We start from the raw sequence: 17,160 nt of genomic DNA, 5'->3' as shown, positions 1-17,160 counted from the left end.
AATCCAACAGCAGGCTGTGCACGGTGGCTCACACCTGTAATCCCAGCACCTTGAGAGGCTAAGGTAGTGGATCACCTGAGGTCAGGAGATCAAGACAAGCCTGGACAACATGGCAACACCCCATCTCTACTGAAAATACAACAATTAGCCAGGCTTGGTGGCAGGCGCCTGCAGCCCCAGCTACTCAGGAGGCTGAGACAGGAATTGCTTGAACCTGGGAGGTGGAGGTTGCAGTGAGCCAAGATCACATTACTGCACTCTAGCCTGGGCAACAGAGTAAGATTCCATCTCAAAAACAAAACAAAAAAAAAAACAAATCCAACAGCATATCAAAAAGATAATCCACCATGATCAAGTAGGTTTCATACAAGGAATGCAGAGATGGTTTAACAGATGTAAGTCAATAAATGTCATATATCACGTAAACAGAATTTAAAAGAAAAATCACGTGATCATCTCAGTAGACACAGAAAAAGTATTTGGCAAAATCCAGCATCCCTTTATGATTAAAACCCTCAGCAAAATCATCATAGAAGGGACATACCTTAAGGTAATAAAAGCCATCTATGACAAACCCACAGCCAACATTATACGGGGAGAAGTTGAAAACATTCCCTCTGAGAACTGGAACAAGACAAGGATGCCCACTTTCACCACTTCTATTCAACATAGTACTAGAAGTCCTAGCCAGAGCAATCAGACAAAAGAAAGAAAGGGCATACAAATTGGTAAAGAGAAAGTCAAACTGTCGCTGTTTGTGGATAGTATGATCATATATCTAGAAAACCCTAAAGACTCATCCAAAAAGCTCCTAGAACTGGCAAATCAATTCAACAAGGTTTCAGGATACAAAATTAATGTACACAAATCAGTAGCTCTGCTTTACACCAATAGCAATCAAGCTGAGAATCAAATTAAAAACTCAACCCCTTTTACAATAGCTGCAAAACAAACAACAACCAAAAAAACATAGGAATATACCTAACCAAGGAGATGGAAGACCTCTACAAGGAAAACTACAAAACACCACTGAAAGAAATCACAGATGACATAAACAAATGGAAACACATCCCATGCTCATGGATAACTAGAATCAATATTGTGAAAATGACCATATTGCCAAAAGCATCCACAAACTCAATGCAATTTCCATAAAAATACCAGCATTATTCTTCACAGAACTAGAAAAACTAATTTTAAAACTCATATGGAACCAAAAAAGAGCCTGCATAGCCAAAGCAAGACTAAGCAAAAAGAACAAATCTGGAGACATCACATTACCTGACTTCAAACTATTCTACAAGGCCATAGTCACCAAAACAGCATGATACTGGTATAAAAATAGGCACATAGATCAATGGAACAGAATAGAGAACCCAGAAATAAACCCAAATACTTACAGCCAACTGATCTCTGACAAAGCAAATGAAAACATAAAGTGAAGAAAGGACATCCTTTTCAACAAGTGGTGCTGGGATAATTGGCAAGCCACATGTAAAAGAATGAAGCTAGAACCTCATCTCTCACCTTAACAAAAATCAAATCAAGATGGATCAAAGGCTTAAATCTAAGACCTGAAGCCATACAAATTCTAGAATAACCATAAAAATTCTGGAAAAACCCTTCTAGACATTGGCTTAGGCAATGACTTCATGACAAGAACCCAAAGTTATTTTTAAGCCACAAAATTCTTGTTCATGTTTAAGTTCCTCAGGGAGATGTTCCATTATTGAGCACGTAAGTTATATAGAGGTGGGGGTGATTTCAGAAATGTTTGGAACCTGTTGTCTGAAGCAGCCAGTGAAACCCAGAAAAATTCTTAATTGTCTCTTAGTAACCAGCCTTGGAAAGTATTGAACAGTTTATAATTCATCAGGAGTGATACATTTACCCCCTTGAGATTAATCATACCGTAAATAATGTGCTTTGTTCTGACAAACTTCTAAACTTTTTTTGGAATTTTCATGACCTTGCTAAAAGAGTAAGTTGATAAATGGAATCAGTCTTACAACTCTCCACATCTTTAGAACGTCGAAAAAACTTGTCCCCATATTATACAAGTGTAGTGTTACAGGGAAATTTAATATCCTTGAGGTTCCTCAGTAAATCCCTGACGCATCACTATCCAGGTAAATTTTTGACTTTCCCAGGAAAAAACAAATAGGTGTTGACTATCTTGATCTAAAGGGACACTATAGAAAGCACAACACGTATCTATAGTGGTTAAAAAAAAAAAAAGTAACTTCGGGTAGCACTGAAGATAACATAGTACTTGGGCTCAGTAATACAAAGAAGTGGGTAAAATGTTTATTTTATTTATGGTCTTAAGGTCTTGAACAAATCTTTATCCTCATTCATTGGGTTTTTTGACTGGGAAACAACAGTGTTTAAAGACTGACTCATTTTTGCTGTGACTATTTTTATACCAGTCATACTTCATAAGGTATGACTCATCTTTTCTCTATTAGGCCTTTGGACTATTGGCTTTAGTTCTTCTTTAGCATCTGGTTTTAGAGGTATTTTGTAAACTTAGGTAGAGGTTTAGATGGGTGGATCTGAACCTTACTGCCAATATCAGTAAAACTTTTTTCCCACAAAGTGCTACTTCATGGAGATCTTCAATTTGGTTTGATCATACATAAAGTTACCAGTAAGTCAACATCTAAATTAGCTACGATCTGATTATGAACAGGAAAGTCATCAGGGATCTGAGGGAAAAGAAAAGGAAAATAAAAAACAGGAGAGAACTTAATTTTGCAATTCTGTTTACATAATAGATCCCTATCTTTTAATTTGATGGGCATGATGTTGTAAAGGAAAATAATATTTCTCATTTGGGGAACCGAGGTTAGCAGTTAACAGGCTGAAACAGGGAGAATATCTGTGGATTATTTGAGATACCCTTATCTGTGTAGCTCATTGACTTCAAGAGAGAGGTTACTTTTAATATTTAGAGAAATTTCTCTTTGCAAGTTTGAGAATAAAATAAGAAGTTGAATACACGATTTCTCCCCATAGCAGTGTCATTGATTTGCCCACTGATTTTTTTCCTTTATTTTCTTAGCTAGACCATGACAATTATTTTTCTAATGTACTTTCTGTGTATAAGTATTTATATGTGTCTTTACCAAGAGGCACTCTCCTCTAGTGCTTGATGACTGCAGTGGGAACATTTAGTTATTTTATTTGTGAAGCCATTAGTTTATTTTATTTGTGTTCTAAGCCTTTTTTTTGAAGATGTAGATTTGGAGATCTAGTAGTAGAGCTATTTCCCATTACAAATTTGTTACATATTAAATTCCCTGGTTCTGTATTTAAGGCTATTCACAAAAATTGAGGAAAGAGCTGGAAGTCAACATCTTCAGAATCTACTCCTCAAGGAACCTATCCCTGAAGTCTCCAGTGGACTCATTCTTTCCTTCCTTCCTTGCAGATGTGGTTAGAGTCACCTTTATTTTCACAGGAAGAACTTTGGGGATAGCCCCTGAAAGATTTAGTCAAACATCTACAGTTTTTCTAAATCTGCCTGGTTTCCTAAATGGTTTGAGACTTCCTAAGTCATTCTTGTGATGTTCTCACTTTGCCTTTTTCATTCTTTTTTTTTTTTTTCAGCTGATATAGATCTGGGTACAGACAGTATTATTTTTTAAAATTAGCTATGGGAATTAAAATATTTTTAATTACTAACTGCAGAAAAACAAAGTTGTATGAGAATAAAAATGTAATCATGGCATACCATGTGGCTCAATATTGCATAATAATTACATAGTCATAACAGTGTAAATGCTGACTATCAATTTAAGCCAATTTTGATATAACTCTGTTGGAAGAATAGAGGAGGAGCTGTGGGATAATAGCTGCATGAGAAAGTTAAACTTCCAACTATCATAATAGTGTCACAGGATCGTTTGGGTGTCACTTCACAAGCCAGAAAGCTCTGTGGCTGGCAGTGCCTCTGCTTGAGTTTTGCTCGCAACCGCTGGACTTGTTCCATTCACTTGACCTGGCGGGCTGCACTCGGCTTGCGATACTGGCCCAGATCCCATGCCTGCCAAGAGCAAGCCAGGCACACAGTGACAAGGGGTGTGTGAGCGAGTGAGCGTGGGGTCCGGCTGCTGCACACAGCCAAGCATGCTGGCTGCTGCGGCAGGGCAGCCAGCTCTGTGTGAGGCTGTGACTGAAGCAGACGTACTGCAAGTGGCTTCCACTGCAGGCACCAGTGTCTGGATGAGGGGAATGTGGTGGTGCCCAGAAGCTTGGAGATGCTAGGAACCACAGAGCCCAAAAGAGGGTGTTACCACTACTCACAGCTCTCGCTTGGGGAGCCCTGAGGTCTGGGCTTGCAGAAGGGCTCCAGCTCTTCTCTTCCTCTAGTCACCTGCAGTGTGGCAAGCAGTGTGGTGTATTTTAGCCTGTTTGTGTTACAGCTATTTCAGTCCTGCTGCCCTGCTTCAGCCCGCGGCTCCTGGGCTGGCCTAGCCCCACTGCTGTTTCCCGTTGAATGGTGCGGCCACCCAGCACTGGCAGAGGCTGGGAGAGCTATAGCATTACAGCCCCTTTAGCTCCCACCTGCAGCTTGGCAAGCCCACCAGGAAAGTGTTACAGCTTCTTTTGCTCCTGCCATCTGGTGGGTTCTGAGTTCTTGTCCCATGTCCAGGAAGAATGAGGTTACACTGACAACTGGAGGGTTAGCAAGGCAGAGAAGAGCTTCACTGGGTGACCAAACAGCTCTCAGTGGAGAGGAGACCTGAAGTGGGCAGCTCCTTTCTGCAGGCAGGTAGTGCAGATGAGTGTCTGAGTCTGGCTGAGTCCAGGGTTTTTATTGCCTCAGAGTGGAGGAAGTGTGTGTTTATTGGCCCATGGGTGGGCCCAGAAAATACCACTTGATTGGCCAAAGGGATCAAGGAAGTTCTCACTCCTCTGCCACCACTTCACCCAAAACTGACAGCCCTGGTCCCCAGGCTTCAGGCTATCCCTGGCTTGAAGGTGGGTTTTCACTGGGGACATCCCTTCCTGCCAGGAGCACCTCCTGTCACCATCAACATGCTGTCTGTAGTGCCTAGGCTGTCCATCCCAAGGGGTACCTGTGGGCCCACGCTGAGCCACCCTCAGCCCTCTGGCCTCCCTCCTGTGCTCATTGGTGCCCTAAGTTTCACCTTCAGAAGCAGCTTCCAGAGGGGGCCAAGGCAGCCAGGGTCTGGCATGTCAGCGCTGCCCCGAGTGTGCGCATACCTGTCCTGGTTGCGACATTGCCCAGGCTTGGCTATCTGGACATGTCCACAACTTTGCTCCACAGTGGAGCAGACATGGAGAGCAGGGAGAGGTCAGGGAGTGGAAACAGGTACTTTAAGCTTCAGCTTCAAGGGGGCTTCCCCTACCTGCCCGCCACCACACAGAGAATGCAGAGTGCAGGGATACCTGGGTTTAGAGCTGTGGCTGGGCAGCTGTAGCTGCACCTGGGAGCACGGGCTCCTGCCCCGCCAACTTAGTAGGGCACAGGGCTCCTGCTGGGATCACCTGTTCCCAGCCCCCACTGACTTCGCAGAGCCGTAGCCTTGGCCGCACCTCCCTTGCTGCAGCTGGCATCCTCACAGTGGTGGCACCAGATGGGCCACTGTTCTCATCAATAAGAGGTCCCAAGATAAACTTTTAAAATTGCCAACTCAATGTATTATTTAGAAATCTGGAGCAAACAACAGAAAAATTTGAAAGTGGTTGCCACTTTTAGACTTAATTTTTAAATGATGAGAATTATTAACTTTGATAAAAATAGAAGAAGAATGTTAAAGTCATCTAGAATAGAAAGAACAGAACGTGCAACTTCCACCAAAAAGGTGGGAGAAGGAGAAAAAAAGAAATGGAATCATATGTAGATTTTTTCCAGAAATTCTCTTGTGGTAGTTTTGGTTTGTGAAAAATTATTCCAGTGAACTTAAAGGTGTATATGTTGCCAGGTAAGCATTTCTGCTTAGATGATAAAACTGGTTTTTGTTGTTGTTGTTGTTGTTGTTGTCATTGTTTTTGAAACTCTTAACAGTTTGCTTGTATAATAGGACTGTTAATTTGTTAATTTTAATTACTTTTGGTTAAAGGATATTTTTCTTGAAGAAAGCTTTGGAGCAAATAATATCCAAAGTTTAAAAGTTTTAGAAGCAATGTTTTTTTTTTTTTTCATGAAAAAAGCAACAGGAAGCAAAAATTTTTATATGATGATTCTATGACAATTAAAAAATTATAAAATTGGGCTGGGTACAGTGGCTCATGCCTGTAATCCTAGCATTTTGGGAGGCCGAAGTGGTGGGTCGCTTGAGTCCAGGAGTTTGAGACTAGTCTGGGCAACATGGCAAAACCCTGTCTTTACAAAAAGTGCAAAAATTAGCTGGGCATGGTGGCAGACATCTGTAATCCCAGCTACTGGAGAGGCTGAGGCAGGAGAATCACCTGAGCCCGGGAAGGTTGAGGCTGCAGTGTGCTGTGATTGCGCCACTGCATTCCAGCCTGGGCAACAGAGTGAGACCCTGTCTCAAAAAATAATCATAAAATTGGTTTAAAGTTGCATTCCAGGAACACAAAATAATATATGTAGAAGGTATGGTTGACTTTAAATTGTGAACCTAGTTAAGATTTAAAGCTGAAAGAGAGTTGCTAGAATTTGTGTTTTAACTTGTCATAATTTTTAAAACAGGAAACTCTTCAGAATCAAAAGGAAACATTGGCAGAGCAACACAAGGAAGCGATGGCAGTTTTTAAAAAGCAGGTAATTTCATAAGGATAGACAAACACTACCATTTTAAATATTGCATTTCCTCCCCCTCCCATGAATATTATGGCAAGCTGTTCTCCATAGTCACCAAAGACAAAAAGGAGAACAAGGTATTATGGGAAGTAGGAAATGAATAAAATCATTTTTAATCACAACTGACAATAGAATGTAAAGTAGTAGCATAAATTTGTTGAGGGAAATTGGGAAAACTATTTTCTTGGAGATGGAGATATATTTTCATCTGTCCTGAACAATTTAGGTGAATGGGATGTGTGTGTTGTTGTTCTTTCTCTCCCCTTTCCTTTCTTTTATTAGAACTTCCTAGGCTCTTGCCTCTTCCATAGTACCCCTTTACCCAAGTAGAGTTATAATGTTATGATCAAAATCTGAGATGCAAGTAGGGAGATGACAAGGATTAGAAGAGATGATTATTATGCACTGTAGCCTCCATAAATATCAATCATCAGTAACTAAGAAATAGTAGTACAAAAATGAGAAAAAAAATCAAATGAATCCTTGTACATACCTTCAGCTCATTTGAATTCTGTAGCTTTTCTTGACTGAAATTTCTCTTCAGTTCCTACGAAGAGAATATTATAACAGTTTGAGAAAATGTGCTCATGTAAAATATCCTCTGAAAGTTTCCTTATCTCTATCTCACATCATTATTTTTTCTTCCTTTTTCCTTTCCTATTTTTATCTTCATCTTTATAATACAAGTGTGTGTAGTTGTGTTAATTTTTTTAAGCAAATGACAGACTTTCTTCCTTTAATCTGAGATAGGCCTAACCAAGGTTATGGGAGTTTTAACTGAAGGTTAAGGAAGCAAAAGCCAAAAGTGTAGCATAGTATTCTCTAGGAAAGAGCAAGTCCACATCTCTGCTGTCACAAAGGACTTTGGGCAAGATAAGGATACTCAGATATCTGAAGGGTAGAGGAGAAAGTGCTCTTGGGTTCTTTGTTTTTTTCTTTGTGTGTGTGTGTGCTTTTTAAAAGAAGGGGATCTTGAATGTGAGGGGTGTGAAAAAGGAAATAGGGAAGTTCCAAAGAAAAATTTCATTTCTTGAAAATTTTGCCTAATACCCTTGTGTTGCTTAGAATATTTCATAATTTTCCTTTGGTGTGTGTACTTTAGTTTTTCTGTTTTAAAATGTCATTATTTTTATTTATTTATTTATTTAGAGATAGTCTTGCCCTGTAGCCCAGGCTGGAGTGCAGTAGTGTGATCTCAGCTCACTGCAATCTCCAACTCCAGGGCTCAAACGATCCTCCCACCTCCCAAGTAGCTGGGACTACAGGTGCTTAAAAAAATTTTTTTTTTAAAGTTTTTTGTCAAGGAAGTCTCACTACATTGCCCAGGCTGGTCTCAAACTCTTGGGCTCAAGCAATTCTCTCGCCTCAGCTTCCCAAAGTATTGGGATTACAGGCATGAACTACCATGCCTGGCCTTTAAAATGTCATTATTTTTTTAAACAGGTCATAATTTGTTAGGCTGCACATGAGTTAAAAAATTCTTGAACATAAATACTGTCAATGATAATACAAATGATACTGATTTACGAAATTGTACCTTTGGAAAATGATATAAGCTGTGATTTAGGAGTGGATGGCAAAATATTCAGATATTTAAGAAAAATTTCTGGAGGAAAAAAACAAAACTTTCAAAGATAATTGGTATCTCTAATCAGTGTGATTAAATTGCTAATTTCGAACTGGGTGTGGTGGTGTGTGCTCTAGTCTCAGCTACTTGGGAGACCGAGGCGGGAAGATCCCTTGAGCCCTGGAGTTGGAGTATAGCCTGGGCAACATAGCAAGACCTCATCTCAAATAAATAAATAAATAGTTCATTTACTTTAATGACTGGCTTTTTTCTCATTTTATATCATTATTATTTATTTTCTGAATCTGAAAATAACATATTCACATTATTTCCATTTCAAACAATATAGATGTGTAAAGTGTTTCTTTAGTCTCAGTGACCAGTATAGATCACTGTTAACAGTGATCCCTTTATTTTAATTTTTAAAATTGTTTATCAGTTGCAGATGAAGATGTGTGCCCTGGAAGAAGAAAAGGTATTTATAATTTTTTTAAAATTTTCTGTCTATTAAAAAGTATTTATTTTTACAAAATAATTTAAAACATAGCTAGATGCCTTTTATTATCCATTGTTTACCATAAGAGAAAAGAGCATTAGTAACAAACTAATAGAGATTGTTAACTGCTTAAAATCTTAGAAAGGACCCAAGATAATCATGTTACTTCACTTCCATCATTTACAGTTCAGAATATAGAGGCCTAACAAGATTAAATGACTTGCCAAAGGTCTCGCTTTGAAGTGGCAAAATTGGGACTAGAACCCAGATCTCTTCAGGCCCCAAATTAATGTTCTTCCCATTCCACTGCAGTGTTTCTATTAACCATGATGTTTTTAGTGCTTTTTCAATGGAACTACTGTCTTTAAAAAATATGGAAATGACTTGCAACTGGGTGCAGACCAACTGGCAAAGGGGATAAAGCTCCAACAAACCTAGAAATTTATCTGACGCTAAATATTTTCTCTAGCTATTTAATAGTTAATACATTTTTTATTATATCAATGAACATACCATTAATAATAATCACTTATGGTTTATTTTTAGCCAAAGGTCTTCTGTAAAAAATTCTCCCATATTTTTATATTCATTAGATAAATACCACCTGTATCTTATAATTAGAATATATTTATTCTAGTTGTATGAATTAAATAATTATAAAGTGTCTGCAAGTTCTCAGGTAGGATGCTCTACTGATAAAATGATTTGTCATTATAATAAGACATTCTATTTCATGATAATTGTAACCATATAAAGGCCTTATTGTAATTTTATATTTTGAAATCATTAGAAATGTAATTTGTAGTACAGATAGAAGGTTAAAGCCTGTGAAATATTTGGTTTAAAGTAGAGATTTTGGTTCTTTATATATATATATATATATATATATATTTTTTAATCTAAGTTCTAGGGTACATGTGCACAACGTGCAGGTTTGTTACATATATATACATGTGCCATGTTGGTGTGCTGCACCCATTAACTCGTCATTAACATTAGGTATATCTCCTAATGCTAACCCTCCCCGCTCCCCCCACCCCACAACAGGCCCCGGTGTGTGATGTTCCCCTTCTGTGTCCAAGTGGTCTCATTGTTCAGTTCCCACCTATGAGTAAGAACATGCGGTGTTTGGTTTTTTGTCCTTGTGATAGTTTGCTGAGAATGATGGTTTCCAGCTTCATCCATGTCCCTACAAAGGACATGAACTCATCCTTTTTTTATGGCTGCATAGTATTCCATGGTGTATATGTGCCACATTTTCTTAATCCAGTCTATCATTGAGATTTTGGTTCTTGAGCTCTTATATTTTACCCTTTGTATTATTATTTACATTAGAAAGTATTGAAATACAGTTTTTTACTTAAAGGGTTCTTGAGCTCTTATATTTTACCCTTTGTATTATTATTTACATTGGAAAGTATTGAAATACAGTTTTTTACTTAAAGGGAAAATATCAACTTGCTACAGAAATAAAGGAAAAAGAAATAGAAGGATTGAAGGAAACATTAAAAGCACTACAGGTAAAAATAACTACGTATTGTTTAAAAAGTAGTTTGGTATTTTAGCATTGTATCAGTAAAATGCCTTTAGATATGTAAGCTACAAAGCAAAGCTGACAAAAGTTTATATCTAATATATTACATAATTTAATACTTTTTCCTGAGAGCCTTGTTTTAAATTTAGTTTTGCTTTACCATATTTTATTTTAAAAAGAAATATTAAAATAATTTTTAGTATATCTTATTAATATAGTTAAATAGATACATTTTTAACATTTTACACATAAGGAAAATGAGTAAGGCATATATATTGTGACTGATTTACCCATGGTCCTTAAAAATTAAAATAGCATTGAATTTTTGCTATGTGCTAAGTACTGTGCTTATTTTCTGCAAATACAAAAACTAAGAAAACATTACCTTTGCCCTTAAGTTGTTCGTAGTCTCTTAGAGAATACAGAAGTATTTAACTAATGATGATTCATTCAATATATATTGAGGGTCTACTATGTGCAAACACTTTTCTCAGCATTGAGGATACAGCAATGATAAACAAGACAAAAATCTCTGCCCTTGTGAAGCTTAGTCTAGTGGGGAAGACAAAAAGTAAAATGAAGTAACTAGTGAAATAATGATTGTTGGGAAGACGATATTCATGCCATTTCAAACAGATAACATTAATTACAAAGAGCAAAATATATTTTTACATTAGAAGGATCCTGAAGGTCACCACTTCAATCAAGTGATCGAGTCTAGCAATGTTAATAATGAAACAGCTTTTCCGTGGATCCACTGTTATTATGCAATAAGGAGGACCGAACTTCACCTATGTAATTTTCTTGCCAAAAATATTTGAAATCTAATTATGATAAAAACAATTAGACACAATCACAATGTGTGGCACATTCTATAAGACATCTAGGCTGGACTCAAAAAAACTTCAGTGTTGGCTGGGCGTGGTGGCTCGTGCCTGTAATCCTAGCACTTTGGGAGGCCGAGGCGGGTGGATCACGAGGTCAGGAGATCGAGACCATCCTGGCTAACACGGTGAAACCCCGTCTCTACTAAAAATACAAAAAATTAGCCGGGCGTGGTGGCGGGCGCCTGTAGTCCCAGCTACTCGGGAGGCTGAGGCAGGAGAATGGCATGAACCCGGGAGGCGCAGCTTGTAGTGAGCTGAGATATCACCACTGCACTCCAGCCTGGGCGACAGAGCGAGACTCTGTCTCAAAAAAAAAAAAAAAAAAAAAAAAAATCAGTGTTAAACAAGGAAACAACAGACACTGGGGCCTACTTGAGTGTGGAGGATGGGAGGAAGGTGAGGATCAAAAAAGGACCTATTGGGTTCTGTGCTTATTACCTGGGTGATGAAATCATCTGTACAACCAACCCCCGTGACACGCAATTTACCTATATAACAGACCTGCATATGTACCCCTGAACCTAAAAGTTAAAACCAAAACAAAAAAAACTTCAGTGTCATGAAAAAAGAAAGGGGAGCTACTTTTGATTAAAATAATAAAGATAGACCAAGGTAGCAGATCACTCAAAGTCAGGAGTTGGAGACCAGCCTGGCCAACATGGTGAAACCCCGTCTCTACTAAAAATACAAAAATTAGCCACGCATGGTGGCGGGCGCCTCTAGTCCCAGCTGCTCAGGAGGCTGAGGCAGGAGAATCGCTTAAATCTGGGAGGCAGAGGTTGCAGTGAGCGGAGATTACGTCACTGCACTCCAGCCTGGGTGACAGAGCAAGACTCCATCTCAAAAAAAAAAAAAAAAAAAGAATAAAGAGATATAACAACCAAGTGCTGTAATATGTGAACTTTCATTGGATCCTGGGTCAAGAATAAAACCAGCCATAAAAAATTGGAGAGGACAATTGGAATATTTGAATATGACCATATATTAGATTATGTTATTGAATTATTATACTAGGTATAATAATATAGGTATAATATGATCATATAAAAGAAAGTTCTTATTCTTAGAAAATGTATGATGAAGTATTTAGGGTGAAATCACCTATTAGCTGCAACTTACTTTCAGATAGTTCAGAAAAAAACAAAAAGTATGTGTATGTATAAACACAAAGGAAAGTATGGAAAAATGTTAACATACATCCTAGGCTAGGTGTGGTGGCTCACGCTTGTAATCCCAGCACTTTGGGAGGCTGAGACTGGAGGATTGTGTAAACCCATGAGTTCGAGACCAGCCTGGGCAACATAGGGAGATCCTGTCTCTATAAAAAACTGATTAAAAAAATTAGCTGGGTGTGGTGGTGAGCACCTGTAGTCTTAGCTACTCAGGAGGCTGAGATGGAAGAATTGCTTGAGCCCACAAGGTCGAGGCTGCTGTGAGCCATGATCAGGCCACTACACTGTTTCAAAAAAAAAAAAAAAAAAAAAAACCTTGTGTTTATCAACAAAAAAGTAGTGATCAGAAACTCTAGGGAAAACATAACTGTATGAGAAAGATATAAAGCAAGTTAAAATTTGGGATGGTTCTGAGCAATTGATGGAGTATAAGAAGAGAAGAGGCCGGGCATGGTGGCTCATGCCTGTAATCCCAGCATTTTGGGCGGATGGATTGCTTGAGCCCAGGAGTTCAAGACCAGCCTGGGCAACATGGCAAAACCGCGTCTGTACAAAAAAAATATATATGCAAAAATTAGCCAGATATGGTGGTGCATGCGTGTAGCTCCAGGCTACACAGGAGGCTGAGGTAGGAGAATCGCTTGAACCCAGAAGGTTGAGGCTGCATTGAGCTGTGATTGCGCCACTGCACTCCAGCCTGGGTAACAGATTGAGACCCTGTCTCAAAAAAAAAAAAAAAAAAAAAAAAAAAAAAATTTAGGTCTTGACCATAATTAATAAAAAGAAGATACTTAGGTCCTGATCATAATAAAATAGTTATTCAAGTAGCACACTGGACCTATATAGAAGGAAATGTTGTATTAGTAGCCTGTTAGACTCATGCATTAAATGATACCTATATTGATTGTAATAATGTAAACACTGTTGGTTTCCATTTTTAGAATTAACCTATAAATGAAGCATGGAAAACTTAATTATGGTTACCAAATAAGACTTAAAATGTTATTAAGTTTGTTAATACAAAAATAATGATGTAGCAAGAAGTTGAGGTTGATAATCCTGCAATAATCTTTCAAGCTGATGAAACAAGAAATAAAGGTCCAAGTTTATTTGAAGTTTACATAGGTATAAAATTTAGTGATTCTAACCATACCTCACATATCCAGGTTAAAATGATACTAGTAGCTAAACATTTTTTCTTACGATTTGGAAAAATTAAAAATAAAATTTTATAATTGAGAAAACAGAAATGACCATTGTAGCTCATGTAAAAACTCCTCTGTTTTCTTTTCATTTTTTTCAAGTTTCAATTTTCTTATGTTTTTAAATCTAGGACTAGTTAAAAACAAAAACAAAAACAAAAACAAAACTTAAACGCTTACTTCAGCCCAGGGTCTTTTTTTTTTTTTTTTTTTTTTTTTTTTTTACAACCAAACTAAAAATTACTACATGGGAACATCAATGCAACAAACAACGAAAATTTTTAAACTCAAGCCACACACTTATAGTTAATAATCACGGTAAGGGACATTGCCAAAGAGCAACTGATGCCTCAGTGAAGTTTGAAAGAAACTCTACCTACTGTGAAGGCAGAGAAGAAAGAGGCAATCAATTCTGCTTCAAAGAAATCTGCATAGAAATGGAAAATGCTAACGTCTTTACCACAAGTGAAACTGCAAAGCCTCAACACATTCAACTCACTCCACAGAGCACCAAATGTTAAATTGGAGCCAAGGTAGGATTGAACATTTAATTTCCAGCTATGCAACTTGCCAAGCACAACAGTTTAGGTGTGGAAACCAGCTGTAGGCAAGCTCTTTTTTTTTTTTGAGATGGAGTCTCGCTGTGTTGCCCAGGCTGGAGTGCAGTGGCGCGATCTCGGCTCATTGCAACTTCTACCTCCTGGGTTCAAGCGATTCTCCTGCCTCAGCCTCCTGTGTAGCTGGGATTACAGGCGCATGCCACCATGCCAAGCTAATTTTTGTATTTTTAGGAGAGACGGGGTTTTGCCACGTTGGCCAGGCTGGTCTTGAACTCCTAACCTCTAGTGATCCACCCACCTTGGCTTCCCAAAGTGCTGGGATTACAGGCGTGAGCCACCACACCCGGACAGCAAGCTCTTTTAAAAACATTATACACCATAAATTCTAAAACAGAACACTTCTGTGTTACTGTTTGAGTTTCAGAAGGGTACCACAAGGCATCAGGGTCTTTGAAAGTCACTTACGGCAACAGTTGCATCTTCCCAGCCTTGGTAGCCCCCTTTCACCCTTCTCTAGCCTCTGGACACACTGTGGCACACCACTTTGTAGAATGACTTCTGACATTAAATCCAGTCATGGCCTTAGTGACATGAGGCACCTAATTTTTTTTTACAGTCTCTTGAACTGGACATACTTATATCTTTTGCCTAATTTTTTTTCTTGGTGTATCTTGAAAAATACTACATTTTTTTCCTACTAAAAGGTTGTCAGTAAGAGAATTGGTTCATCTTGCTTAAGTACTTTGTTCTTTTAACATTCCTTCTTAAATTGTTTTGTTGTCATTCATACGTATTTAATTATCTGGATAATATAGAAAGTATATTTTTAATTGTTTTTTTTAATTATACTTTAAGTTCTAAGGTACATGTGCACAATGTGCAGGTTTGTTACACAGGTAAACGTGTGCCACATTGGTTTGCTGCACCCATTAACTCATCATGTAAATTGGGTATTTCTCCTAATGCTATTCCTCCCCCAGGAAGGAAGAGCATGGAATGTTCTTCCATTTGTTTGTGTCCTCTTTTATTTCGTTGAACAGTGGTTTGTAGTTCTCCTGGAAGAGGTCCTTCACATCCCTTGTAAGTTGGATTCCTAGGTATTTTATTCTCTTTTGTAGCAATTGTGAATGGGAGTTCACTCATGATTTGGCTCTCTGTTTGTCTGTTATTGGTGTATAGGAATGCTTGTGATTTTTGCACATTGATTTTGTATCCTGAGACTTTGCTGAAGTTGCTTATCAGCTTAAGGAGATTTTGGGCTGAGACGATGGGGTTTTCTAAGTACACAATCATGTCATCTGGAAACAGGGACAATTTGACTTCCTCTTTTCCTAATTGAATACCCTTTATTTCTTTCTCTTGCCTGATTGCCCTGGCCAGAACTTCTAACACTATGTTGAATAGGAATGGTGAAAGAGGGCATCCCTGTCTTGTGCCAGTTTTCAAAGGGAATGCTTCCAGTTTTTGCCCATTCAGTATGATATTGGCTGTGGGTTTGTCATAAATAGCTTTTATTATTTTGAGATGCGTTCCATCAATACCTAGTTTATTGAGAGTTTTTAGCATGAAGGGCTGTTGAATTTTGTCAAAGGCCTTTTCTGCATCTATTGAGATAATCATGTGGTTTTTGTCATTGGTTCTGTTTATGTGATGGATTACGTTTATTGATTTGCATATGTTGAACCAGCCTTGCATCCCAGGGATGAAGCCGACTTGTTCGTGGTGGATAAGCTTTTTGATGTGCTGCTGGATTTGGTTTGCCAGTATTTTATTGAGGATTTTTGCATCGATGTTCATCAGGGATATTCGTCTAAAATTCTCTCTTTTTGTTGTGTCTTTGCCAGGCTTTGGTATCAGGATGATGCTGGCCTCATAAAATGAGTTAGGGATGATTCCCTATAGAGAGTATTTTCAAAGCAAAAGAAATTCCTTCATATGGCTGACTTTCTATGCAAGAGGCATAAGGATTTATTTTGCCTTATTCAACCCAGAACATAGTACAGGTAGATGTATAGGGTACCTCATGGTCTGCTGAACATGATACATGAATAGAGTAGAGCAATGAAGATACTTGTGATTTCTCCCAACCCCCCAAGTTGAAACTTAAATAAAATTTCTGTTCAGTTAAGGATCTGATATAAATCCACTAGGCAAGGAAACCTGTTAACCACCGTGTAGCAACTTCCCTCCCTCCTTTAGTTTGCTAGTTACTTACTTCTCTTTCTCCCTTTTTCCTTTCATAAGATCATACTCTGGTATGTGCTAGGCACAGGAATAAGAAACCAGATAGTGCCCTCTCTTATGGAGCTCATAGTCAAGAGACTCTACTTACTGAATTCCAACACAGAACACAAAAACCATATTCCAAAAAGACCAACTAATTTAGCTTTAGTGAATTCTTTCAATGTGTTCCATTTCTACTTAAACATAGTACCTTGTTAGTTCATTTCAAAGGGATGGGCTTGGAGCAGGGCAACCTTCCTACATCTAAATTACCTGACAAATAAAACTTTACTTATGAAAACAGTATGCTTAGAGGGCTTAATAAAGATACTTTGCTGATTGTCCTGTAGATTTTAAGTAAACTATTTCTATTAATGACTTATTACATAGTCCTGTGGTAAGACGCTTTCTTTCTCAGCTTCAGTTTTCCTTTAGGTAAAATGAAGAAATTGAATTCCATTAGCATTTCCCAAACAAGACCATTTTGTAAAACAGTGTCTGCATTCTCTGCCCTGGATAATAGGAGTGAGGAAGTGGAGGAGAGAGTTTCATTCACGCTCTCAGAAGAGGCATGAATAAAGAGAGGATAGGTAGATGTCGTAAAACCCAGATTGGGAGTAATGGGATAGATGATCTCTAAGATGTTCAGCTCCAAAGCTCTATTTTATTACTTTATTTCATTAAATTTAAACTTACTTAATTTTATATATTATATTAATTCCT

General features: G+C 38.1%; 1 protein-coding gene across 2 annotated transcripts in view; it reads left to right on the top strand.

The window, feature by feature from the left end:
* Positions 1–17,160, top strand: part of CCDC73 (coiled-coil domain containing 73) — a 192,522-nt gene that overhangs the window by 86,082 nt on the left and 89,280 nt on the right. For both annotated transcript variants that reach the window (XM_008955871.4, XM_055094262.2), the window contains 3 exons: positions 6,686–6,757; positions 8,803–8,838; positions 10,305–10,379. In XM_008955871.4, the coding sequence (XP_008954119.4) occupies positions 6,686–6,757; positions 8,803–8,838; positions 10,305–10,379 (183 nt within the window). The remainder of the gene's footprint in view (positions 1–6,685; positions 6,758–8,802; positions 8,839–10,304; positions 10,380–17,160) is intronic.

This window comes from Pan paniscus, chromosome 9 (assembly GCF_029289425.2).
Source record: "Pan paniscus chromosome 9, NHGRI_mPanPan1-v2.0_pri, whole genome shotgun sequence".
Taxonomy (NCBI): Eukaryota; Metazoa; Chordata; class Mammalia; order Primates; family Hominidae; genus Pan; species Pan paniscus.
The sequence above is the reverse complement of the archived record's forward strand: the minus strand, read 5'-3'. Positions and strand labels throughout refer to the sequence as shown.